This window comes from Oryctolagus cuniculus, chromosome 5 (genome assembly GCF_964237555.1).
Source record: "Oryctolagus cuniculus chromosome 5, mOryCun1.1, whole genome shotgun sequence".
Classification (NCBI taxonomy): domain Eukaryota; kingdom Metazoa; phylum Chordata; class Mammalia; order Lagomorpha; family Leporidae; genus Oryctolagus; species Oryctolagus cuniculus.
In genome coordinates this window covers 46,582,368-46,609,802 of record NC_091436.1, presented here as the reverse complement: position 1 = coordinate 46,609,802, position 27,435 = coordinate 46,582,368, and the positions used below count along the sequence as shown (strand labels likewise).

The 27,435-nt window shown below is 35.2% G+C and overlaps 1 protein-coding gene across 1 annotated transcript in view; it reads right to left on the bottom strand.

The window, feature by feature from the left end:
• TRDN (triadin) overlaps positions 1 to 27,435 on the bottom strand; it is a gene marked incomplete at its 5' end in the record, with an annotated part of 426,296 nt that overhangs the window by 235,262 nt on the left and 163,599 nt on the right. Inside the window, 3 exon segments of the mRNA NM_001082743.1 lie at positions 1,139 to 1,201; positions 2,148 to 2,207; positions 25,195 to 25,272. Coding sequence (NP_001076212.1) covers positions 1,139 to 1,201; positions 2,148 to 2,207; positions 25,195 to 25,272 — 201 coding nt within the window.

The following is a 27,435-nucleotide window of genomic DNA, read 5'->3' as shown; positions in this document are numbered from 1 at the left end:
TCCTGTCTCTGCTGTTTCCTTTGCAAAGTGGCTTATTAGACTTTGGACTTCTCAGTTTCATTAAGGGGGCCCTGGGCTTGGTTCAACCTTAGATCCTGAATTTAGGCTCATTTTCCTTAGTTCATTTACTTTAGAAAACTTGTTTATTGTAAATCTTTTCTCTGCCTGTTTGACATATAAATCTTTTTAATAGCCACTTTCAAGTTTTATAACCCAGAAATGCCTTTCTCAGAGATGTAAGAACTACCCTTTGAAATTTAGTCATCAAGATAGTGCCCTTATCTCCCAGTTGTTGTGGGAGGGCAGGAGTCTAACCTCCATGGCTGTCTTGCTCCAGGTTGTAAAACTTCTCCCTGCTATGATTATATGGGAAAGAAAGCTTACTTTTCTTTTTGGTAAGATCAATTTGCAAACACAGATGGCCTATGATCCCCATCCTAACTGAAAACATCCCTTACTCTTTGTTTTAGTGGAATTGAGTTTGAACTGATTTTGTTCTTTCTTTGCAATAGTTTTGAATAAAATATATCTTGCTGTAAAAATTAAGCTTTATTTCCAGATTGCCTGATTGTCTTATTTTTTATTTATTTATTTATTGGAAAGGGAGAGAGTCAGAGAGATGGATAGCAAGTGAAATAAGAGGCGAGGAGAGGAGAAGAGAGGAGAGGAGAGGAGAGGAGAGGAGAGGAGAGGAGAGGAGAGGAGCAGGTGGGGGAGGTGGAGAAAAGAGATACAGAGAATTTCCATCTACTGCTTCATTCCCAAAATGCCTGCAATTACTAGAACTGGGCTAGGGCTGAAGCAAGGAGGTAAGAACTCAATCCTGGTTTCCCACATGGGTAGCAAGAAATCAGCTGAAGTCATAACCATTGCCTCCCAGGATCTGTATTGGCAGGAATCCCATTCTCAAGAACCAGAATTGTGACTCAAACCCAGATACTGCATTGCAGGACAGGGTATCTTACCTGCTAGACTAAATGCACACTCCTGCCTGTTCAACTTTGTCTACTAGATGTTTTGCTTGGAAGTGGTTGGATATAAGCATTCACATACAATTTGTATATGTTGCTCTCAGATTTCTCAATGAAACAAACATCCTGGGCATAATCTGACCAAGGAAACAAAGAAAAGGAAATACCTTTTTTTTTCATATCAATGTCAGTTTCCTTCTCACTTTTCTTTTTGGCATCTTCTTTTTCTGCTGAAAAAATAAGGAAATTATAAGCCACTACCTGTTTAATTCTTACATGTTTCAAGGCATGTGTGACTGCCATGAAGGTTTCCAATTCATCTTGTATGGAGGAATATTAAATCAGAGCCATAAGTCATGTCAAGTGTGAATAAAGCTGCATCTTTGAAATAGACTATTGGTTTAGGGGAGGTTTATCTTCAAGAAGAGAACATTTTTTTTTTTGCTAAGGGAAAACATTAAATAGTGGAAAATTTAATGACATTATTAGTTAGCAATTTAGCAGATTTTCTATAGCATATTATACAAAATACGTTGACTGTCCCCTGGGTTTTTTGACACTTTGAAATTTGACAAAGCTCAAAAATCTCTAAGACCTGTTTGGGGATTCAGAGATACTACTTGTAAACAGCCGACTTAAACACACACACACACACACACACACATAATATAAGATACAACAAATCCATCAATTATTTCATTCCATCAATATAAAACAATTTTTCTTTTGATGGACATTTTATATTAAGTATAATGAATTTAATATTAATATTCACATTCATATTCACAAGTCCAGTCAAGGAAAGCAGTAGCTTAGAGAGAAATGAGCAGTCATTCTTAAGGAAAAGCAATCATTAATAAAGTTTTAAAAGTTACAGCCCTGAATTTTCTTTTAAATTTCAGTAAGTTTCAAATTTATCTGCAATACTTAGAAATTGCAAGAATGTTCATAAATGAAAAGGTCAGTAAAACTGTTTTGTTTAAATTTGATTGCTTTTGTTTTCTCTCATGTTAATGTGATATTAATAAAACGAGAATAGATCCAAAGCCATTCAGATACAATTCTAAAACCATAATGCTTCCCTTTCACTCTCCTTCTCTCTCTTCGATAGCTTTACCAGTAAATTTATAAGTGAATGTTGAGTAGCTTATGTGTTAGAATAGCTTTTAAATTTACCTTTCTTTTTCGTTTCAGTGGTAACTTTCTTCTCAGCTTTCTTCTTTTCTCCTTCTTTTTCTAGAGAATAAATTTAAAATTATTTCTTCAAGAAAAGTTCACACAAAAGCAGGCCAAGTTTGGGATGATGAAGGATTATTGTCAAATCCCATCTGCCTCCAGAAAGCTCTGTGATTTCACCAAAGGACCGAATCTTCACTAAGTCACATTTTCTTTGTTTGTGAAATAATAATACCACCCTCAAAGTCGGACACTGTTTACAAAACAACATGAAATGTGCCCAAATCACAGTGAATGTGCAAAATTATAGGCTGCTATAATTATTGGTAAATCAAGAACAAGATAGTTTGAGCTTTCCAAGGCAGTTATTTGTGTGGTGCCTGAAGAGTCTGATAAATAAAACTAAAATATAATTTCATAGGAAAGATATTATAGATAATCTAAAAGAATTCTGATACCTTTTCATACATTTATTTTCGATAGACATATTATACTGGTTCATTAATGGTGTCTATCTCTATTTAGCCCTTGCTCAAAGCTGGTTTATGTCAGTAGTCACTTACAGCCAAATGACACTTGCCTGGCCTTTGATTTGAGACATAACTTCCACTGCCCTTTCTGAGTGGCTGTCTCAACGAGGGTGCTTAGACAATCTTTGCACCCAGAGGTTACAGTAAGTCTCAATGCCTAGTAAATCATTTGTGGTACCTCCAAATTTCATGGAAGATCTATTTCAGAAACCTGAGAAAATGTTGTCGCTGTCAGTTGTAACCATATAACAATGGAACATCTTTGGGCACTTTTCTGGTAAGCAAAATCAATTTAAATACTAAGTCATGTATACAGAGTTAAAATTGAGTGTTCAACATTTTTGGGTTTGAGACAGTAAGACCTATATTTCATGTTGGAAATTAATTTTTATCTTCAATCAGTAGTATTATTTGCCTTATATTTGAAATATCTTTCTCTTTGCTATATGTCATTTTTCTCTTATCTCAGATACAGATGCAGTCAAGGCTTTCTCTTACCCAGAACTATTGTAAAAGTGTTACTGTGCTGAAAAGATTAACTGTACAGCTCTAGGAGGAATGCTTAAGTTGTCTACTAATGACTGCATCTTATTAAATATAGGAATTAATTCATTCCCTTGGGTATAGAGCTTTTTACCTACAAGATCAAAGACAACACTTTCTTTCAGTGTTAGAAGTATAATTTATAAAGAGCCCTTTTTCACAACTCACAGAGTTAATCTAGTATCGTAGGGAGAAATATATTCACACTTTGTCTAAAAGTATCTCCAGTGCACTATTGCAGCTCATCCAACAAGAAGTAGAAAGTCAAGAAGTCAAATTTTGATAACTCTAGAGTTAGAAATAAACTAATTGAATTCCACCATGTGTTTTACTGAAGGTTTATACATATTAAATATGCAAATCATGTTTAAAATCTGAGTAAAGATAATTTTGATTTAAATATCATTACATTTAGCTTCTCTAGAAGAAATTTTATATAAAAGCACTGAATCACCTTAATATCACAACTCAGTATCCAAGTCTCTAGATTTCAAAATGTACATGAAGAAGTATTTCATTAAAAAGCCTACACCAATTAGACTATCTTACACTAAACTTCAGAATGGAAGTAGATATTTGAGGCTGTGAGATAGAAGACATTCTTTTCTTTTCTTTTCTTTTCTTTTTTTTTTTTTTTTTGCAAAAGAGAGTTCTCTGTGCAATAAATTCTGCCCTTTAAATGAATATAGTTGGGATTTTATTGTGGTGATACAATATCTTGCCTAAGTACAGATTGAATTAATGCTTCCATTATGCACTCTTGTGATTATAGCCATACATTGTGAGAGTCATGAATAAGAGCAAAAGTCCACACAAAGCAGGTATAAATAATGTACTTTAATAACATTTTTATGAATTAGACCTTTAAAATGTCATTATGGGACTTGTTTTATTCATGGTGAATTTCATTTAAAGCATCAACTTCTGAAGATTCTGCATTTCTTCAAGCACTGTTGTGTAGGTTCTATAGGTGATTTGGCAGCAGTATAATACATTATTCATTTATAAAACGTACAACAATTTAATTATATTCTAACTGAACATAAAAGTAACCTATGTTTCTTTTATGAAAACTTCCCTTCTGCTTTTTCTCCCTCAACAGTCAACAATACCCTTCCCTTTCGACCAAACTATGTATATCCAATTTTCTCTTCTTCCTGTCTTCCAAATAGTATGCTGTTTTGTTTGTAACAGCTAGAGAGGATTAGACCATCTAACAACATCGGGTTTCAGAGAGCTAGCAATTAAATGTGTCTATAGGATGGAAATTTAACAACATATTGCCTTTCTTTGGCAAAAGTGTCATCAGCTCTGAAATGGTAACTGTCTGGCAGGGATCACAGGGGAGGCAGGTTGAGAGCGGCAACAAATATGTTATTAGCTTATGCATAAATTAACATTAGACGAAAGAAAAATTAAATAACATTCTTTTTTTGTATCTAAGCCCTTACAATGGGCTTTTCTTCTGCTTCTAAACATTTTTATGCCCTATCAAAGTGAGAAAATATGTGATAGTTAATTACAGTTGTAAATTTTCTAAGGTACTGATTTCTAGTAAAAGAAGGAAACAAATGCAAATTGTCTGATTGCTGTCTTATGTTTTGCTACTCTCCCTTTGTCTTTTTAGTGTGGAGATTATCCAAATTATACATGTCAGGTGAATGCTTTTCTTCTAACAATCTGTGGTTAAAACTGGTGTATTCTTAGTTCCAGTCCAGTAAATAAGAATTTGTTGCTTCATAACAATGCATTCCCACATTCCATGTCACTGTCACCTTTGCCTGTAGAGTGACAGAAGTTGGCCATGAACCCAGCTCACAGTATGTCCATGGAAAATTGCATATAAGCAGATAAATTCAATTACCCAGTGATTATTAGCATTCTGTCATTATCTACAGAGGAATTTGTGGCATCAGTGACCTGGGTCTTGATTCTGTCTATAATATGACATCAGGTAACATGCTATTATATCCTGAATTTCATTTTTCACATTTGAAAAGTAGGGCTAATACTAACTACCTTACAAAATTGTTGTGGGGAGTGGAGCTCAGTGAGTTAACATATCTGGAATAGAGTAGCTATTCATAAACTAATGATAGTTATGACAAGATATTCACATAATTTACAAATAATGAAAACTACTGCATATAATCTGTGGTGCTTGTTTCAGGCATGATTTTTTTTTTTTAATTTGACATATAGAGTTAGACAGTGAGAGAGAGACACACACAGAGAAAGGTCTTCTTTCCGTTGATTCACCCCCCAAATGGCCGCTACAGCCGGAGCTATGTCGATCCTAAGCCAGGAGCCAGGTGCTTCCTCCTGGTCTCCCACATGGGTGCAGGAGCCCAAGCACTTGGGCCATCCTCCACTGCCTTCCCGGGGCCACAGCAGAGAGCTGGACTGGAAGAGGAGCAGCCGCAGGTGGAGGATTAACCAAGTAAGCCATGGCATTGGCCTCGGGTATGATTTTTAGTGTGACATTTATTTTGTATTTTCTTTTTTTCTGTATTTAAAAATGCTATTTCTGGAATATTTTTATTGAATAACTTCAAGGAAAAAAAGTGCAGATATAAGAAAAAGTATGTTATAATAAGGAGTTGTGCTACAATGAAAGAGAATTGGATATCTGGCTTAGTTTTGCTATAATTAGTAGCTACTGATTATACAAAAATAATTAATTTTCTATCTTCAACCATAAAAGGTTAGGTAGTGTGTTGAATATATTTAAGTCCTTCATCAACTAATAAATTATTAACAACATCTGGACTTCATTTCCTAATTTCACAGGAACAGGTAACTAAATAGCTTAAAGTTTGTTTTTTTTTTTCAGGACAAGAAATGTCCATTTTCAAGTCTTAAAGTGAATACTTATATATGGAAAGTCTTCAACAAGTTCATAGAAAATGAAAAACTGCATGAATTTCAAAATTTTTGTACCAACATAGACTTATTTTAATTGAATACTTTCCACAAACCTTCTTATTATCCACATAAATATAATGTCAGATGGTGATAGGGTCATAAAACGAAATCTTTGGGACTGAAGTTGTGGCATAGTGGGTAAAGCTGTCACCTGCAAAGCTAGCATCCAATATGCCAGACAGTTTGTGCTCCAGCTGTTCTACTTCCAGTCGAGCTCCTTGCTAATTGCCTGGGACAAGTAGGGGAAGATAACTCAACTGCTTGGGCCCCTACCACCTATGTAAAAGACCTGGAAGAAGCTCCTGGCTCCTGGCTCTTGGCTCCTGGCTCCTGGCTTTGGCTTGGTCCAGCTCTGGGCATTACGAACTACTGGGGAGTATACCAGAGGGTGGAAGAGCTCTCTCTTTATCTTTCCTTCTCTCTCTGTAATTCCAACTTTCAAATAATTAATTAGAAAAAAAACCTTAGAGTATTAGCATTAAGGAGAGTTTGAGGAGGGCATTAAATTTTAAAGGTGGATTAAGGCAAACATTAAAGCTTGGCTAACATTTGAAAAGATTCTTGAAAAAAGTGGTAGAGCTTTTGGCAGAAGGTGGGAGTGATGATTTTCAAGCAGAGGAAAACTACCTGCCATAGTTCTGCAATGCAAGAAGGTGAAATTTATTCATAAGAGAGTGTAACTCAGTGGGGCTGGAGCAGAGGACTCAGGAGGAGAGCGCTAAGAAATTCCTCCCAAGATGTAGCTGGAACCCATCATGTAGAGTCCTATCACGGTACCAACTTCCCATTTCATCAAACATTGGAGGCCATTGAACTGAAGTTATATGATTCTTGGCAATAGTTTAAGAGGACCTTTGTCGGAGCCAGCATTGTGGCATAGTGGTCACCTGCACCATAGTGGAGGCAACCCATGTGGGTACCAGTTCAAGGCCCTTATGCTCCACTTCAGATCCAGCTTCCTGCTAATCTGCCTATGAAAGCAGTGAAAATGGCCCAAGTGCTTGGGACCCTGCATCCACTGGAAACCTGGATGAAGCTCCTGGCTCCTGGCTGCAGTCTGGCCTAGCTCCGGCTGTTGCAGTCATTTGTGGAATGAACTGCCAAATGGAAGATCTCGCCCTCGCTCTCTCCTTCTCCCTCTCCCTCTCTCCTTCTCCCTCTCCCTTTACTTCCCCCTCTCCTTCTCCTTCTCTCTCCCTCTCTCTCTCCGTAACTCTGCATTTCAAATATATAAGTAAATCTCAATAAAGAGAGAAACTTTGTCTATTGCTGGGCTATGTTAAGGGCCCAAACTGGATTTTGTGATCCAATTTTGAGGAAGATTTGAAAGAAGAAGATTCATTATAAATTTTCTGTTACTTTAAAAAAAAAACATTTTTATTTATTTGAAATGGAGATAGATACAGAGAGTGAAAGAGAGAGAGAGAGAGAGATTTTCAACATGCTGGTTCACTTCCTAAATGCCCACAACAGCAAAGCATGGGCCAGCCAGAAGCTGGAAGCTCAGAACTCAATCCAGGTCTCCCACATGGGTGATAAGGACCTAAGTACTTGAGCTATCACCTGCTGCCTCTCAGTGTGTGTATTAGCAGGATGCTGGAATTGGGAGCCAGAACTCCAACCAAGGAATTCTGTTATAGGATATGAGCATCTTAAGCTACATCTCAAAAGCTGCACCAAATATCTGTTCCCCTTTTTCTTTTTCTTTATCCCCCTAAAATTTCCTCTGAATTTTATTTGGGGCTATTTAAGAAATGAAACACTAGAGGAACATGGTTGAAAGTGCCTAACTTCACATTGTATGTAATTAGGTTGCTATGACAGCAAAGCTCTCTAAATTAAGGACTTCACTTGAGTTACCCAGCATAACTAAGCTGGCCTTTCAGGACCTGACTCTGTTTTATTTGCCTTGATTTTTTTTTTTTTAGCAATAGCTGAATTATCTTAATAGTGAGCCCTTTTCATTATTTGCTATTAACAACAAGCAAGTAGCAATTTTATGGCCCTTTTCAGTGACTACTCAGAAACTTTTTTATATAATATATGAACTTAAATCAACGAGTATTTATTTAGCCTTAGTTCAAATCCCTTTCCTATGTCTGGAGTTTTAAAAACATTCCTTCGAGGTCCTCCAGATATGAGAGTAAATTGAAAAGTTCACAATACCAATAGGGACTTTGAGCAGCATTAACGGTGGAATGTTTGGGAGTCAACAAACAGACCTAAATGCTGGGGGAATCAGCTTGAAGTCAGAAAGCTAGTCCTGGGAGAGGCAACCTCAAGGTGAGTCCAAAATGGTGTGTGTGTCCTGCTTCTCAACAGAGTTTGACCAACAGTGCCAGCTAAAGGATGTGTCATAGAGAATGGCAGTTCATGTCTTGTAAATACCAGCTGAGAACTCTAAATGATACTATATCATTTATCATAAAATAAATATATTAAAAGGCTACAGATATTTTCAGCTTAAACACAAACTTTCTTATAAAACCATTCTAGAGTACTTCTTTAAGTCTCAAAAAGATTGTGATGCTAGGATCTCAATAATTATTTTATATGCTCAGAGTTAGGTAAAAAATAGCTTTGATTGAAACAAGAATAATTGAAAGATGTTATAAAATTATACTAATAGAATAAAGCATGTAGTCTTATATGCATTAGTATATACTTGGTCCTCAGGTAAAAGTTCACATGTACTATACATATGAGAAAATGGTCTAAGGAAAGATGTGTAACTTGGTCAACTTCACAAATCATGCAAATGCCACAGAAAAGCAAAGGGTGCCCGTAAATTCTGTTTTCTCCCCTGCAATATAGTAAATGAAGCTTTAAGTAGATAGTCTATCAAAAATTTGGAGACTAATGAAGGTGTGGCTAAAAGAATTGACACTTCCTTCTTCATCATTGTCAAGTTTATTTTTAAGCTTTCTTTCTTTGATCTAATGAAATTTCCTTGTTTCTCAGTTTGTCTATGCAAAAGTGAATGCAAAGAGAAAGATCATTTGACACATTTCACACTGCAAAACTGTCTCTACCTTAGTCAAAATAATGTTTAAAATGAATAAGGTAGATTCCCCTAGGGGTGTGAAGGGAGGAGCATACTGGAATTTATTTTTTTCTTTTCAGAAAGCAAATGCTCAATTAAATTTTGCTGAATTGTATTCAAGAGAGACACTTTTGATTCACTTGTACTTGTCTTTTTGGATAGTTGCATAAAGTGCAATTGCACTTTGTTTTTATGTTTGGTGCTGGTGCAATTTTGAGATTTCTTTTAAAATGATTTTAACCTTTTAAAAATTCTATACAAAATCATTTTTGAGATAATTTATGGTGAACTGCAAATGTGTCTTTCTAGAAGGGTGAAACATACATGATTATTTCTCTCGCAGCTTTCCATTTTTAGTGTCATGTTATTACATAATAGTGCTTTTTTCCATATTTGTATTTAAGTTAAACATGAATTGCAAAGGTACTTCATTACATTTAAAATGTCAAGAATGCCTAAAACATTATTAAATTGAGCTTCTCTTACTTATGACTAAATTGTCAGTATTTAGAGACAAATTTGGTTGCAACTCAAAATCCAAATATGTAAAAAAAAATACCATTCCAAAGGCACTCTTACTTTTATGTAAGAGCCTTGAGAATTTTGGATTTGATTTACTAAATAAATTAGACTCAATGGTTATATGTAAGTATGATTTGACTTTAATATGACTAAATCTACTAGCTTGTATGTAAGTTTGTAAGTCAGATTCTGAATTGAAGCCTACAAATTAAAAAAATGTTCAATTCCTTTTTTTTTTGTTTGTTTGTTTGGTAAGTGGAAAGGGTTTATTTCAAGAATCCAGCAGTTTAGGGGAAGGAAAGATCTCTGAATCCAACAATTACTCATTCAAAGATTATAACTTTATATTTGTAATAATTTTCATTCTTCAAATTCAGATTTATTTTTATTGGTAAACTACATAAAGTTCACAATTTCTCACAGATTATTCCAAAATGGTAGCCTTTTTAAAAAAATCTTTTAATTTCTAAAATACTGTTTATTCCAGTAGATTAAAATGTTTTCACACAAAATCCTCACTGAATTGAAGCAAGTATTCCCTCATCCTTTATTAAGTGAACAATTGTGTAGTCAGTATTTCATTTAGCTAAAGCAGACCTTAACATTGAGATATAGCCACTATTCTTGTTGATTCTAGACAGTATAACATCAATTGCAATCCCAACAATCTTGTATAGTAGTAACAAACATTTATAGCAAGCTATTACAAATAGAAAATAAGTGTTTTGTAAAAAAAAATCTGGTACTTATAAATAAGAACTTTAGAGAAAACTGATTATTTCTTATTAATTAAATTTTAGATGAGAAAAATCTGCTGGTACAAGAGGGTTCCAATCAGAATTCCATAATAAAAAAGCTATTAGTTGATCACATTAATTTGGATTCATAAACTGTCTCATTTTACATTCCACCTTGGTCCATTATACAGTGAAATATAGGGACAAAATAATTTCTTGGTACAAGCATAAAGGTTATAAGTGAGTCAGAGAAGAAACTGGCCCTGATCTCAACAAAAGTTTCTTTACTAAACAGAGGTACTCTAGGAAGTTCATGGACAATTAAAATTGAAAAATATGTTTATTCTGGTGCAAAATAATGTTGAAACACGTGTATGATACTTAATAATACACATGTTCCATAACTTTTTTGAAGGCTCTTTATGTTTCCTTCAACTCCTTGATCACTAGGATGAAACCTGCTTCTACTGGACAGTCAGAAGAGATAGGTGTCCCTAGGTCTGCTGATAAAGAGGGAAAAAAACTGAAACCACCTCCTCTGACATGTTGATCAGGAATAAAGCACTGGTACTTTTTACAAAGGGTCTTTTCAATAATCAACAATGGGCAATCAAAATCAACATACTCAGTAAATTTCTAAAATTGGAAATAAAATTTTCTTATGAAGTACATTCAATGCCTGTTAAACTTATTTATATTTCATAAACCTTGAGAAATGCAACTCTTTCAATTTTGTTTCTTCTTTACCAGATACTTTACTCAAGTTTCTTGTTAAGACTTAACTACTTTGCCATGACATTAAGCATAAGTATGCTTCCTCTAGTTTATTGACTCAAATATACCTGTGCTACTTCAGGCTCAACCCTAGCTAACACTGAGTTGCAACCAAGAGAAACATGAGCTGAAAATTCCAAATAGGATTAAATATAAATTTAAATTTCTGCATAATTCTATCAAATGACTAACAACATATGACATAAGGTAAATTATTCTAAAGATTCTGTTCTTAATCTAGCTTCCCAAGACTTCCTCAACACAGTTGTTAAATTTCTTCTTTCTGTCTAAAGTACAATCAAAAACGTTTTCCAGTCCATGTGTTCTCTTTTATTTCCCTTCTTCACCTTTCAATACTGAGATTATCACTATCCAGATCTTGTGTTTTTCTGGAGCGTTGTGACACTTATGTATTCAAGTTTGAGCATGAATCTGTTTAACTCTTTATGTATCTTTCAAATGTTCTGCTCACCTTGCATATTCTGAGCAGAACACAAATAGTCTGGCGCAGAACACAAACTGAGAATGTTTCTCAGAAGTTAGAGCGGAGAGAAAAGTTGTAAATGTTAATATGTATGTCCCCATAACACATATGATTAATAAATTAAAATATCTTACAAATCACAATAAAGTAAAAGCCAAACAAAATCTGTACTTCAGTTAATAGTGTTGTACCAATGCAAATTTCATAGTTTTGGTAATTAGTCATGGTTATGTAAGTTGTTAATAGTAGATGAAAATTGCTAAGGTTGTATAAGAACTTTCTACTATTTTTACAACTCTTCTGAAAACATAAAATCAGTTCACTATAGAAAGTTTTAAATGAGCAATACAATATTGGAAGGATTAATTAAGCATAAGTAATAGACTATTTTCAGTTGGTAGTAGTCTTTGGCCCACTGTGCAGCACAAATGCAATGAAACCAGTGAATAGTGTGGAGGGAAAAAGAATACTTAAATAAAGTTTGTCAGCACGTTAAAGTTTTAGAGATAAAATAATTTTTGAGATCATATTTTTGAAAAAAATCAAATTGAAATGAGGACATCCAGTCTTTGTGGGGTTAAAGAAATTGTTATATTTCTTGTAGTGCACCTTAGTTCAAACTCTTGACTGCTATATCCTACTTTATATATGGCAATTGGAAAAAATAGATGCAAGAGAAGTTTCCATGTGGATATCTCAGGAGTACTAGGCACTGTTGCATGCTTTCCCTCTTCATAGTCTTCCATATTTGGCTTTCTGTCCATCTTCTGTTAATGTTGGTGATCACTGATTTTATATATGATATATATCATAACTAGGCTATGGTAACAGTTTTTGGTCCAATAACAGCTTGCCACCAAGGTATCTTTCACATATGATTAAAACTAAAATCAGTAGACTTTTAGTAAAACAGCATAATGTAGGTAGGCCTCATCTAATCAGTTGAAGGGAAAATACTGAGAAATTTATGAGAAATTACTGAGGTCCCCCAAGGAAGAAGAAAATGTGCCTCCAGACTAGACTACCTTCAGATTCAAGAGTGTAACATCAGCTCTTCCCTGTGTCCCCAGGGACCTGCATGACCTACAGATTTTGGACTTGCCAACTTTCATAGTTGCATGAGGCAGTTCTTCAAAGAACATTAATGTAAGTGTGGTTCTGGTTCTCAGGAGAACTCTGACTAAATCAATGTGTTCCTCATGTTCTATTATTGGGTAAAGTCTGTGTACTAGATAGCCCTGCAGTCATCATTAATCTACTCTCGGTTGTATTTGGAAATAAGCCTTATGTGATAGAGTGTCTTTGAATTCACTTGTTACTTGGCAGCTTGATGATTATTGTAAGAAATGGAAATGTTTCTGTGATTTAAAACATGGGAATTAATGGGCTAAAAATTAAAATATATTTTAATATATAAAATTCCATGGATCCTTGACAGGTAAGTGTGTATTTGAATGTCCAGAAAGGAAATATAAAATATTAAATTGACCAAAAATAATTTGTCATTAGAACCTTTCTTTGCCCCCAAAAATATAGATATAGACTCCCCAAAGTATACTTCAGGAAATGATGTAATTAGAACTAAGCTGAGGACACCATATTTGGTATATCCTTAATCATAAACTCCAAACCCTAATATTCAGTTGTCCCCTGGAGACAACCATGTGTATGAATGAAGCCCGGCATCCTAACCAACAGGATGTCAATTTCCATTTTCTCTCCAGATGCAGTCCCCATCCTGACAATTATGGTTGTTAACCAAACCCCACATTCCCAGAACTTGACATTCTCTGCTTTGAGAGCTGTGTTGAGGCATAATAGAGCAAAACTAGAGAGCAAGATCTGGGTATGGAATCCCAAGTTTTCTTCCTGGAATATGGAGTATGTAATAAATCATTCAAGAGCGTGTTGGTGGTCATGTTCCCCTACTAAAGGACACAGCCTTCAGATGCTCTGATCGAGCAACTTTTTCCTGAAGTCACAAATCTTTCTGGGTTTGTAAAGCACTCCTTTCCCTTGCCTCTCCAAACCCAGGAGTAGTAAAGGGCTCCTTGCTTGACTAGTCCTGGGATGTCCCACTACAACCCTTCTCAAAACTTTGTAAATATTATATTCCTTAAATTCTCTTAATCACCTATTTGAGTGTCCCAGAGACCCTGATAACAGTCAACAAGCCCAAACTAAACTCGTTATCATCTCTCAAAACCTGTTCTTGTACTTAACACCATTCATTTACTCAAGTCAGATAAGAATATTTGCAATTATACTCAGTCCTTACACTTAATTGCATTCTAAGATGATGGAAATACCCTAAGTTTTGGTAGGAGACACCTGGCTTTCATTTCCAATTATCCCATGTTTAGAGCTGTGTTATCTCAGGCAATTTATTTGATTTCTCTGATCTTCTCTGTGATTTTATGTAAATTATATTCAGTGCTTGGAATTGCTTTTAGGATAAAACAAAATTTAAAAGAAAGCATAGTATGATATTTCCCCATGAACAATAACTTTTACAATTTGGCTTATGCTTCAAACTCTCACACCCATGCCTCACCAATTTATTCTTTCTAAATATAATTGACACAACAGCCTAAAACACAAATCTAATCATATGCTGCTCCATTTTTTAGGCAGTCCTACACAATGAAAGCTTTGGTTTTGTGCACAAAATCTTTGAGATATGGCCACAGTCCTGTATTTAAAAATATATTACAATTTCATGTATAGTGACCAACATCATAAATGCAATTATCTTATTTAATTCTACAGAAATCAATTTTTAAAACTACCAGGAAAAATCTGTGATTAAAGGGTAGATGTTGATACTAGTGGTTAAAACACCAGCTAAGAGACCCAAATACCATACAGAAGTGCTATGGTTCAGTCCCCAAGTCTGGCTCCTGACTTCAGCTCCCTGCCAATGCACATGCTGAGAACCATAGGTGATGGTTTACATGATGGGGTCTATGCATCTCCTCATGGGAGACCTGGATTGTTTATCCAGCTCCCAGCTTTGGCTTTGGCTCATCCTCAGCCATTGTGAGTATTTGGGAAATGAAATAGTTGATAGGACACTTGTTTTTTTTTTTTTTTTTTGTCAGTCTTTCTCTCTCAGATTAGAAAAATTAATTAGTGGTTTTATATTTACAAATAGGAAATTTCCTGAATTGTAATATATTTACAAATATGAAATTTCCTAAATCAGCAAGCACTGAGTGAATACTTAAGTCTTGTAGAAAATTCACTAGGCTATTGTATGCATTATTTCATTCAGTCCTCTTAACTTTGCAAGCTAAATAGGTACCAGAATTCATTTGGTTTATAAGTTTTAGCAAAATTTATAGCTAAAGGTCAAGCCAATAACCAAAAGGTAGGAGTTTATTTTACCATAAAACAAAGAAAAATACTGTATTGCCTTGAAGTTCAAGTAAATCTATTGTGTTACATATATAATGAAAAGAAACATAGGTCAACTTTTTATTTTATTATTTTATGGTTTTATTTCTTAGGATGTATCGCATTGAAGAGCTAAGGTGATAAAGTTCTTGGTTTAGTAGAATTTTAAGTAAAACATTATAGGCTCCTGTAGAATAACACATGTGGTTAAAAAAATCATCTTATATTAAATTGCAAATAATGCTAATTTTTCCTCAATATCTATACACATCCAACTGGCTTACTTTTTATCACCCAATGTGAGACGTGAGACTTGTAGTTGCATTATAGTGCCTAGTCTCATTCATATCACATCTTCCTCCTTAATTGGATAGCCATTGTGATCTAGAAGCTTACCTTTATATTTAAGCCTTATAATATTACCTATTGCCCCCCAAAAGTATGACATCTGACTCAAAGCTACAACCATAACTTACACATGCCCAGTAGCTATTTAATCAGTAGGCAAAGCCATGAGGCTTCCCTCTGTTTTAAAAGCAATTCATTACCAATTTATCTGCCTGAGAAAAGGAAGTATGAAATGTTTCAGTAAAAACTAGAGAAAGACTTCAGAGAACAGTCGTAGTTTCTAAGTGAAAGCATAGAAGTTCTAAGAAATCAATTGATTTGTCAAAGACAATACAAGTTATTTTTATCAAAGCTGAGATTGACTCATAAGATTTTTGTCTTCTTTCTAGAATTCTGTCACTCACATATGGGTGAGGATATTTATAGTATTATATATGACTGCAACACTGAATTAATATAAGATTTATATTTATTCAGGAAGATTACAGAGTATTTAGTGATTACCTTGTTGAATTTAGATTTGTTAATGCAAATTTCATGTATATAATGGAATATTAGAAATAATTTCAATAATAACATCTTTTCCCCATCTGATAATTTATAATATGTGTATGGAAATCAAATGTCTTTAATTCCCCAGTAATAGTAAAAATTAGGGGTCTGAGAGCAGTGAAAAGCTAATTCCTTTTTTAAAAATATAATTCTTTGGGTAGGAGGTTAGCAGAAATTCTGACAAATATTTGATGAAAAGTGAGTTCTTCTATTAAAAGTCAAATTGAACTGTATTGTAAATAGTATAGGTACAATTTGATAGGGGAGGAGGATCAAGTAACTCTGCTCAATTTGTGTAATAGATAATCACAGCTGCTTTTTGAATTTGTGACCTTTTCATTCCTAGTGAGTGTTTCCAACATAAATGAGACTGAATTTTGTCACAAAATTTAATAACATTTTGAAAAAACATGAGATTTAATATTATATTTAGCTTATGCTCGAATTTAAGTTAAATTGAATTATGCCCATAATTGACTGCAAATTGGTAATGATAACCAAAATTATTTCTTGAAGTAGTTTCTATGTAAGATACTTGAAAACTCTTAAAACAAGTTTTCCCTGGCTAAACATGTAAAAAATAATATAGTTGGAGAAAAGGAAAGCAATGATATAACACAATAGCAATTTTTTAGTAACCAAAGATTCCAAACAGTAACAACTGCATTATTGTAGAGAAATCAAGTGATGTGGGGAGACCAGTGAAATCCAAATAAGGCAAGTCACCACTTTAAGGCACTAAAGAAGGTTCTGACATAGGAAATACACCAATACTAACCAGAACAAATGTTATGCTATGAGAATTTTATTTTTTAATGCTACAAGTGCACAAAGAAGGCTTTTAAGGGATTGAGAGATGTAGAACGCCATAAAAAGGGCCACAATTTTTTAGATTTTTGCTGATGAAATTTTAAATTGTTTTCAAATCCTGTGAGCAAATGTAATAATCCAGTCTATAAACTCTAATTTTTAAATATTTATATTGAAATATGTTTATGTTCCTACATCTTGACCTATTAAAACTGTATTCACAAATCCTACCAGACTTTCAGACCATCTGTGAATGCCTCCATTTTACATAAAGCTGTTTTCTTGCATCTTAGTCCTAAGGAAGTTACACATGAAAGTAGTGCATCAAGAGGACTGGCATAATCATCCTCACTAAAAACAGCTTGATTAATACTAAATATGTCCTAGTCCTAATCAATTATGGTAATGAAGTCTCAGGCGGTGCATCTGCAATCCGTGACAAAGCCCATGATATCAGCATTGCCTGATAATATGGACTCCCTGGGAAACTGCTCACTGCTAGCAGCTAAGTGCAAGGACTCTGCCTTTCTGCACATGAAGAATGCATCAGAAATGACAAATGTTTGGGGAGATGGATTTGTTTACCCTGATTTGAACATTAAACAATAAGCACATGTATCAAAATGTCACATAGTAGCCCATAACTAGGTACAATCATTATGTGTCAATTAAATTTTTTTAAGTAGATAGAACAAAAGAATTGCAATCCTGAAACATTGTTGTTTTAGTCACTTAATCATTACACTGGATTCTACCATAAAATGTCAAATTAAGTTGCTCTCTGTATATAGCAACAAATCATATGTGTTTCACTTAACAAATGATGCAGCCTTTTGCAATTGACAGATTGATGGGCAAAACATTTGCTACTTGGTGTTTTGTGAACCTCTGCTAAGAGATAAGTTGGAACCAAGCATTTGAATAATTTGACTATCAAAGTCTGTTTCAAGTTGAGAAATTTGAGTTTCTTGATTTATGTCCATCTTGCAACAACAACAGAATTGGAATCTGACAGAACTAAGGTGACACTATTATTTATAGGTCATCTTGTGGGAAATCAGACAGTCACTTGCCAATTTTATGTCAAATTATCTCAAGTCATATGAGCTAGTACAGTCCAAATCCTCAATGAAACACAGTTCTGATATTTCTGTCTTTTTTCCTCTATTGGACTGAGTTCTACAAAGTCCGATGTAAGTCATTTGCTTACTCTCTAGGTAAATGAAACAAAATAACAGCAGTGAAAATATTACTCAAAGATCTTGTTGCTTAATTATCTTCAGTGTAAACTCAGTTACATTTGAGTTCAGTTAAATGTTTACAAAAAATTCTCATTAATTAAAAGAATATAGCAAAGTGAGAATTTATGTTTTTGGAAAACCATATAGGCTAGAAATGGAAATGGTAAATCATTAATTACTGAAAATAATAAACCCTTCTAAATGTATGAGGTAAATATTTAAGCTGATTGACTTACTATTATTTAAGCTTAAAGATTACTAAAGTGCTTTAGCCTAAACAGTGCCAATCACCACCCTCTAAAAAACATATGTTAAAATTCTAGTACCTTGTTATGGCTTATTGGACATGGGTTTTGAACAGGGTGATTAAGGTTAAACGAAGTCCTAAAGAGGGAGCCCTGATCCCACAGAACTGGTGCTCTTAATAAGAACAAGACATGAGAGTTGTCCTCCTCTCCACTTGTGAAGAGACAACAAAAGCAACATAAAAGAGAGCCCTCATTAGCTGACCAAGATAGCACATTCACCTTGAACTTCCAGCCCCCATCACTGGGAAAAAATACATTGCAAAGGTTTAAACCTCCTAGTCTGGGGCCGGGGCCATGGCTCACTTGGTTAATCCTCTGCCTGTGGCGCTGGCATCCCATATGGGCACTGGTTCCAGTCTCAGCTGCTCCTCTTCCAGTCTAGCTCTCTGCTGTGGCCCAGGAGTGCAGTGAAGGATGGCCCAAGTGCTTGGGCCTCTGCACCTGCACGGGAGACCAGGAGGAAGCACCTGGCTCCCGGCTTCGGATCGGTGCAGCGTGCAGGCCATAGTGGCTATTTGGGGGTGAACCAACGGAAGGAAGACCTGTCTGTCTCTCTCTCTCTCACTGTCTAACTCTGCCTGTCAAATAAAAATAAATAAATAAATAAATAAACCTGCTAGTCTGTGGTATTTTGTTATTGCAACTTGAGCTGAAACCCTAAGGTTGATTGGGGATTTAAGAAATTATATAGCTATATAGCAAAAAGAAATTGCCTTTACATAATTCTCTCCATAGACATAGTATTTGAAGCCAAGTGAATTGAGGAGTGAAGTGAATGCCAGAAAGTCAGTGGAGGCTATGGGTAACTCACCATACCCAACATTCATGTTTAAAAACATTTACGTTTAAAAACAAAAAACCAAAAGACCGTATGTGCCAAACAAACCTTAGCCATAGTGGATGGGAGGAAAGAGTTTCACACACTGGACTAGATCTAGATGATTTTTTATGTATTCGTTCACTACTGTTGATGTGGAATCTGTATGAGATACTCTCGAACTTTACAAAAACTCGTGAGTTCCAATGACCTACGAAATCACTCTATTTTTTACAGATTGGTTTTGATATAGTGCACAGACAGGCTTATTGGGTAAAAAGTATTTTATTTAAAATATGCAACTGCTAATTCATCCATTTTGTATAGCTGGCAAATCCAAAATGTTTCGCATGCTATGTAATAAGCTGTTATTCTGTACAAGTAAAATTACCCCCTCCCCATTCCCATTGTCATTTCTATTGCTCCCTTGTGAGCCTTTCTGGAGCTAATGTGCTTGGCCTGAACTAAGAATTCTATGTTTTCTCAGACAATGAGAAGTCAAAATGTCCCCGTGTGTGGCATTATTTGTGTAGCCAATACTAAATTAGAAACCTTTTTAGACATAGCCAATTGCCTTCCACATCCCTCTTAACTCTTCTAAGGATTTGCTTCTCAAATGTGGTTTTGGGCCAGCAGTGTCAGTTTTATAAATACAGAATTTCAGGGGGTAGGCATTTGGCACAGCCCACATCACGTATTTGAATGCCTTGTTTGAGTCCCAGTTCCTTTGCTTCTGACCCAGCTTTCAGTTGCTGCACACCCTGGGAGGCAGCAGATGATGGTCCAAATACTTGGATCCTTGTCACCTACATGGATACCCAGATTGAATACCAATCCAGGTATTCACCTGCTTTGACTTGGCCCTACACTAATTGTTGCAGGCATTTAGAGAATGAACTAGTTGATTGAAGAGCTCTATCTGTTCTCTCTATATCTCTATGCCTTTCAAATAAATAAATAATTTTAAATGAAGAATTTCAGACCCCACTCAAACCTACCAGGAGTCAGAATCTTTTTTTAATAAGAAATTTATATGCATTTGCAACTTTTTAAATTATAGCTAAGAATTATTCATTGCTACCAGAACAAATATGTTTCCATCACAGAATTGCATAAAAATCAAAACTTTTTATGTATTCATGTTTCAAATCGCACCAAAACTTCGGATTAGAGGAGAATATTTCCAAACTTCTAAGTCTGCCTTGTTATAAAACACATTGTTGGACATACAACAAGAAACCCAGGGGATGAATCTCAGGCCTGCTATTGTTTTATTTGGCATGAATATATCAAGATTGTTCGTTTGCTAATTTTTAAAAATAGTGTCCATTTTATAGGATTTGTGATTGTCAGCTATAAAATATGTGTAAGTGGGGAAGAAAAATATTCAAAATAAATGAGTTGAGGTCATAACCACATACATGGCGTGGTTCAGGTTCTGGCTGGGAAAAGATATAGAAAATTCTGCTGTCAGGACACAACTTTAGGAAAACTATTCCTGCTCCACTATTCACAACATTCCTGGCTATTGAAAATGTGAAACATAAATATACAACTAAAAAGAATCACTTGGATCTGTGAGCCAAAAAACTCAGACCTTACCAGTCATTCAAAATTTAAAAAAAAAATAAAATTAGAAAGACTATTTGATGTGGAGTAGGATGCCAATCTCCGATGTCTGCCATAAAATAGTTGATTGACTGTAAGGTCTGTAATACGTTCACATAAACCAATGGCCCTAAAAATTTAGTGCACAAGACTCATCTAAGGTACGTATTAAAAATATAGATTTTTCTTCTATTAATTGCTAGAGAATCTGATTTGCTAGATCAACAATGTGGTAGAACTATGTTTTTTAACTAGAATTATAGCTAATTTTTTAAAAGATTTATTTATTTATTTGCAAGTCAGAGTTACACAGAGATAGGAGAGGCAGAGTGAGAGAGCGAGAGAGAGAGGTCTTTCATCCGATGGTTCACTCCTCAATTGGCCGCAACAGCCCGAGCTGCGCTGATCCAAAGCCAGGAGCCAGGAACTTGTTCCAGGGGCCCAAGGACTTGGGCCATCTTCCACTGCTTTCCCAGGCCACAACAGAGAACTGGATCGGAAGTGGAGCAGCTGGGTCTCAAACCGGAGCCCACATGGGATGCCAGCGCTTCAGGCCAGGGTGTTAACCTGCTGTGCACAACGCCAGCCCCTATAGCTTATTTTGATACTGGCAATCTATATGATATTTGTGAAAAGTTATACAAAGTCAATTAAATTCAGTTACAGGAGTTCTAAATTCATCAATACCAAATAAAATGATAAATTATCAACTATTATAGTTTCCTCCTAAATTTATAAAATTACTCTGTAGTAGTTAATAATAATAATATCTACAACTAACTGAGCACCAAAGGGAAAACTTGTTGAAGTGAAATGGACACTATGAGAAAAAGTGACTTGATCAGCTCTTGTCCTGACGGCTGATGTGCAATGTAATGCTTTATCCATTTTAGTATTTTTTTTGTTCTAGTACCATTGGTTGAACTCTATAATTAACACCCAATTATTCTTAGGTGTTTAAATTTTAACTGAAAAGTGATCCCTGTTAGGAATTTGGAAAACATTATGCTGAGTGAAATAAGCCAATCCCAAAGGGACAAATACCATATGTTCTCCCTAATCGGTGACAACTAACTGAGCACCAAAAAGGAAACCTGTTAAAGTGAAATGAACACTATGAGAAATGGTGACTTGATCAGCCCTCACCGTGACTGTTGATGAGCAACTTAATATGTTATCGCTCCTAGTATTTTGTTTGTTTGTTTGTTCTACTTAATACCTTTGGTTGAATACTGTAATCAATACACAATTCTTCTTAAGGGCTGAAACTTAACTGAAAAGTGATCACAGTTAAATATAAGAGTGGGAATAAGAGAGGGAAGAGATGTGCAATTCGGGACATGCTCAAGCTGACTTACCCCAAACGGTAGAGTTAGAAACATACCAGGGGATTCCAATTCAATCCCATTAAGGTGGCATGTACCAATGCCATCTCACGAGTCCCAGTGATCAATTTCTGTTCACAATTGATCATAATGATAGGACTAAGAACCAAAGGGATCACATAAACAAGAATAGTGTCTGCAAATACTAGCTGATAAAATAAAAAAGGGAGAGAACCATCCAACATGGGAAGTGAGATACATAGCAGACCCATAGAATGGCAGATGTCCTAAACAGCACTCTGGCCTCCGAATCAGCCGTTAAGGCATGTGGATCCGGCTGAAAAGCCCATGAGAGTATTTCAGGCATGGAAAGCCAAGATACTCTGGGGAAAAAAAAATAAAAAATAAAAAATGAAATAAAAAAAATAAAAAAACCTAAATGAAAGATCTCTGCGAGTGAGATCCCAGTGGAAAGAACGGGTCATCAAAGAAGGAGGTACCTTTCTCTGAAGGGAGGAGAGAACTTCTACTCTTCTACTTTGACCATGGCCTTGTCTAAATATGATCAGAGTCAGTGAACTCAGGGGGCTTCCATAGCCTTGGCAGCTCATGACAAGAACCTAGGGTTATTACTGATGCCATAAAGAAGAGTGTCAATTTGTTAAGTCAACAACAGGAGTCACTGTGCATTTACTCCTCATGTAGGATCTCTGTCCTTAGTGTGCTGTACATTGAAATTTAATGCTGTAACTAGTACTCAAACAGTATTTTTCATTTTATGTTTCTGTGTGGGTGCAAACTGTTGAAATCTTTACTTAATATATGCTAAACTGATCTGTATATAAAGAGAATTGAAAATGAATCTTGATGTGAATGGAAGGGGAGACGGAGTGGGAAAGGGGAGGGTTGTGGGTGGGAGGGAAGTTATGGGGGGGAAGCCATTGTAATCCATAAGCTGTACTTTGGAAATTTATATTCATCAAATAAAAGTTAAAAAATAAAAAAATAAAAAATAAAGCTTTTAAAGACAAAAAAATAAAAATAGAAATAAATCCCAAGCCTAATCTACAAAGCATTTCATGACTTTCGCTCTAAGCCCTTGAATCATCTTTCCTCAGCCCTCTCTATTCTCTTCCTTTTTCCTTCCTTCCAATCCCGAATCTCATTTCTCATTTCTGTAACTTTGCACATTCTGATCCTTCCACTTGTTATATTCTAATCTTTTTTTGCCAGCATGATAAACTCCTTGCTCTTGGGACTTAAGCCCTACAGACAGCTCTGATTAAAATGCTTTCCTGGGGTCCTCCTCATTTCTTCTAAGCAGACTTATGCCTTCTCATTTTACCATTCGCAATACTTTCTAAGGATTTATAATTTTTGGTGCTTATCAATTGTGAAAATCAGACTACCTGTTGGAACATAGCAACCAAGATCCCTTATAGAGATCTTGTGCTTTCTGGGTGCTGCTGGGCCATTCTCCGATTTTACCCTATCCTATAGCTGGGAATCTGGGAGGTAGGGTGAGCATGACATGGTGGAGCCTACATGCCTCTCTTGTCTAATACACTCCAGATCCTGGGACATGAGATATTTTTCCCCTCAAAGACTGCTTGCTCTGATGCTAGTGGCTGGATGGGCTTCTTTCTATTTGTATTCTAAGTGTGGTTATCACTAGTTCCAAACACAGCCAAAGCCGATGAATAGATGTTGAGTAGGATGGCTAGAATATGGACAAGAAGGCTATGATGTTGATTTGTGCATGCAGAAGGTCCCTTTCAGTGAGAAACATTATCAGTGGTAAGGGGGTTGTGAGCTGGGGAACATTTCCATTTGTACTAGCAAAAAAATTGTGGTGTGCTTGGCTGTAATTACTTGTGTTTCTACATCTGTAAACTGAGTACTACCAGGAAGAAAATATTTTCTATTAATCTCTAAAATCCCAGTACTTTGGAAAATATCGTTCATGATTTTGGGATTAGGATTTAATAAATAATAGTTGAAGGAATCAATGATTGAAGACTTAAAGAAATAACTTTAAATTTACAGAAAAAAACTACAACTACTATAATGACACTATCTTCTTATTTTAGTGATCTTGAAGCTTCATATTGGAAAGAAGTAATTATCATTAATAGTGGTTCAAGTACAACTTGAACACAGAACAATTACATCCTATAATAATTCTAGGAGTTCAGTGCTATTTGTATCCCATCTTAGAAATGAAAAAAAAAAAAAAGATGAACAGTAATTTTAAGTACTTTCCAAAATTTGAAAGCTAGTAAAATGGGGAACTGATCCAAACAAACTCTGGCACCAGAGTTTTCAGACAGCCAATTAACCAAGTTGTGGTAAAATTTCAAGAACTGCAAAGAATATTCTCAACTGTATGTTCCTATATTTTCTGTTTTGACTTCCAAAGTACTAAGCTAAACATCTTTCTGGAAATTGAACATCACCAGTAGAGATTCCTAGAGGAAATCATTAGTTTTCTAAAAAGGAGAAAATTTGAATTTCAGGAAAGATAAGCTGTAGTTTAGACACAATAAAAGTACAGGAGGAAAGATTGGGAGGGGTGGGGGGAATGCATTCCATGCAGCAGTTAATACATTGCATGCAATGTCTGTATCTAATAGCATAGTTCCAAGGTTTGAGTACTCATTCTGCTCCTAAGTCCAGCTTTCCATTAATGGACATTCTGGGAGGCAGCAGGAGATGGCTCAAATATTTGGGTCCTGGCCACCCATGTGGGAAACTCAGGCTGTTTTCCAGCTCCTAGCTTTCGCCTGGCCCAATGCCAGCTGTTGTGAGCCTTTGGTTAGTGAATCAGCAAATGGGAGATCTCTCTCCTCTCTCTCTCTCTCTCTCTCTCTCTCTGTGTGTCTCTCTGTCTCCCCAACCCCCAGCTCTCTCTGAGTCTGTGCCTCTCTATGCCTTCCAAATAAATAAAATATTTTTAAAAAGAAATATTTCCAAAAATATGAAATTTTGTTGCTTTTTTTACTACTTGGTTTTGTTTCTCTACATTCTATTTTATCTACAATTGAGATTCTAACACACACACACACACACAAATGCGGTACTTGCCTTCAGGAGTAGGTAATGCTGGAGTAGGTCGAGAAGCTTGTTCTGTCGGTGATGGAGGGGGTATGGCTGGGCTTTGTCCTGTGTATACAAGGCAGGAATAGATGATGAAAAGAAAGTATTAACAAATCTAATATCCATAAATAAATACCTGGTCTGTCCCATCATGCATAATTCATAATTCTGACTAAAAATTCACATTATTATACAATAAGAAAACTGCTATTAGGTGAGATCTTTAAGAGGATACTTTCATAGATTCAGTTATCTCCAGAGCTATTTTTGAATATATTATTTTTCATAGAAATATACACAACATTAAACATATTGACTGGACTTCATGAATGCAAAATCTACATGTGATCAAATAAAGCAGTTTATTTTCAATATGTGTTCTAAATTATGGAAACTCACAGAGGCTGAGAGGAATCTTAATGGAGAGAAAAATCTTTTTATTACCTATAACAATACATTCTCCAATGACATAACAGGACAACAAAGGAAGTTTGAAATTCCTAGTCCTTTTGATATTAAACAGGTTTATTTTTCTCTTGCCAAAACAAATGACTTATAGTTAGGTAAATAATGAGTTGTTAGGAAAATATATTCAGTTTATATAACCTCAAAAGGTTCCCTCAAGTCTCTGGGCTTATGAGCTATAAGAAAAAAAAAGAAGAAAGAAAGAAAAAAGAAAAGAAAAGAATATCACAATCATTTCTGAGTACTTTCTTACCCCAGGTGATTTTTTTTTAATTAACTGGTGCTATCTCGACCATGAACTGTAAACATTAACTATCATATGATCCCACAGGAAATGCTTGCTAAATGTTTTATCATTATTTTTCATTCCATGGACTCCTGGCTGTGTGTTTTTCACCCAGGAATCAACGTGGGCATGTATACCTTTTAAAATTGCACTGTTAACTAGATATTATCAAATGTCAGCAGAGCTGCCTAGTTACTAGAAATGTTCCTCTTTTAGAATTCTTCAAAATTAGTTCTCTGTGGTACAGTATGGTTTATCATGTGGAATGATCAGTGTTGTACACACAAACAAATTGCATATCAGGCTTGGACTCCCTGGCCTGGTAATGCACATTCTTCATTCATTACAGAATTTTCTTCTAATATTAAATTTATATCAATTGATTCTTGAGTTTGTCCCAGTATGCATGAAAACAAAGCATGGTATTTCATAACATACAAGCCATGTGCCTAAAAAGAAAATCAATCCATACTACTATGAATGCTTTCTTCATGAAAGCCAAGATTTGAAAAACATATAAAATGAGTATAATGTGGAAGTTTCATTTTTAGGTAGTAATGAAGATGCAATACAAGAAAAAGGCTTGATTTGCATTGTTCTTCTCTAGCTAACATTTATATAATGCTTATTGTGTGCCCAAAGTTATCCCAACAATTTGTACGTATAGTCATTCAATCTTCATAAGATCATTAGAATGTAGATTATTCCTCATTTTATAGCTTTGAAAATTTATGTAAAGAGGAGATCAGGCCACCTGACTCCTAAGAAGCAGAGCTGGATTCCCACATGGTTCCAGAGTTGCCGTGCTTAAAGCTCCTCTCAGACAGCCCAAGACTGGGTGAAGGATTATCTTCTGTAAGATGCCCATAACTGCAGCTCAAGGGAGACATAGGAATGCATTGTCTACCCTGGTTCTATTTTCTTTGTGAGTCAAAGGGCTAACTATTTAGTAAATTCCATTATTTCTCTTGCTTGAAATCTGCTCCTGAAAAAATATTTCTAAGATAGGATTGCATTTTGTAGCTTTTAAAACCTCAGGAGAGTTGAGATATAAGGACTCACTTACATGACTAAAGTTTAAAGTATGAGGGGACTTCAAAACATCTATGGAAAGAAGAAACTAAATGATGTTTGTTTTGGTGCAAAAAATGAAATTAAATCATTAGTTTTCACAATATACAGCTTTCATTAACCTTTGACAACACTTTATACAAATGTCCATGAATATGAATGAGTTGTTTCTAAATACTGAGACTTTCAAAAATATCTCCATATCTCCATAGAATATTGCCTGTTGAAACTTAGCTGCTGTCTACCTTGTCATACACATCTGTAATCAGTAGTAGATGTATAATCAAGGTCCTATATAGTCTTGAAGAGTTCCTCAGGAATTTAGTACAAAATATAGAATTTCTTTTCCTAAGCAATTACACATAATTCGTTCTACAGGATATTCTTGGATTTACCTAGGAGAACTG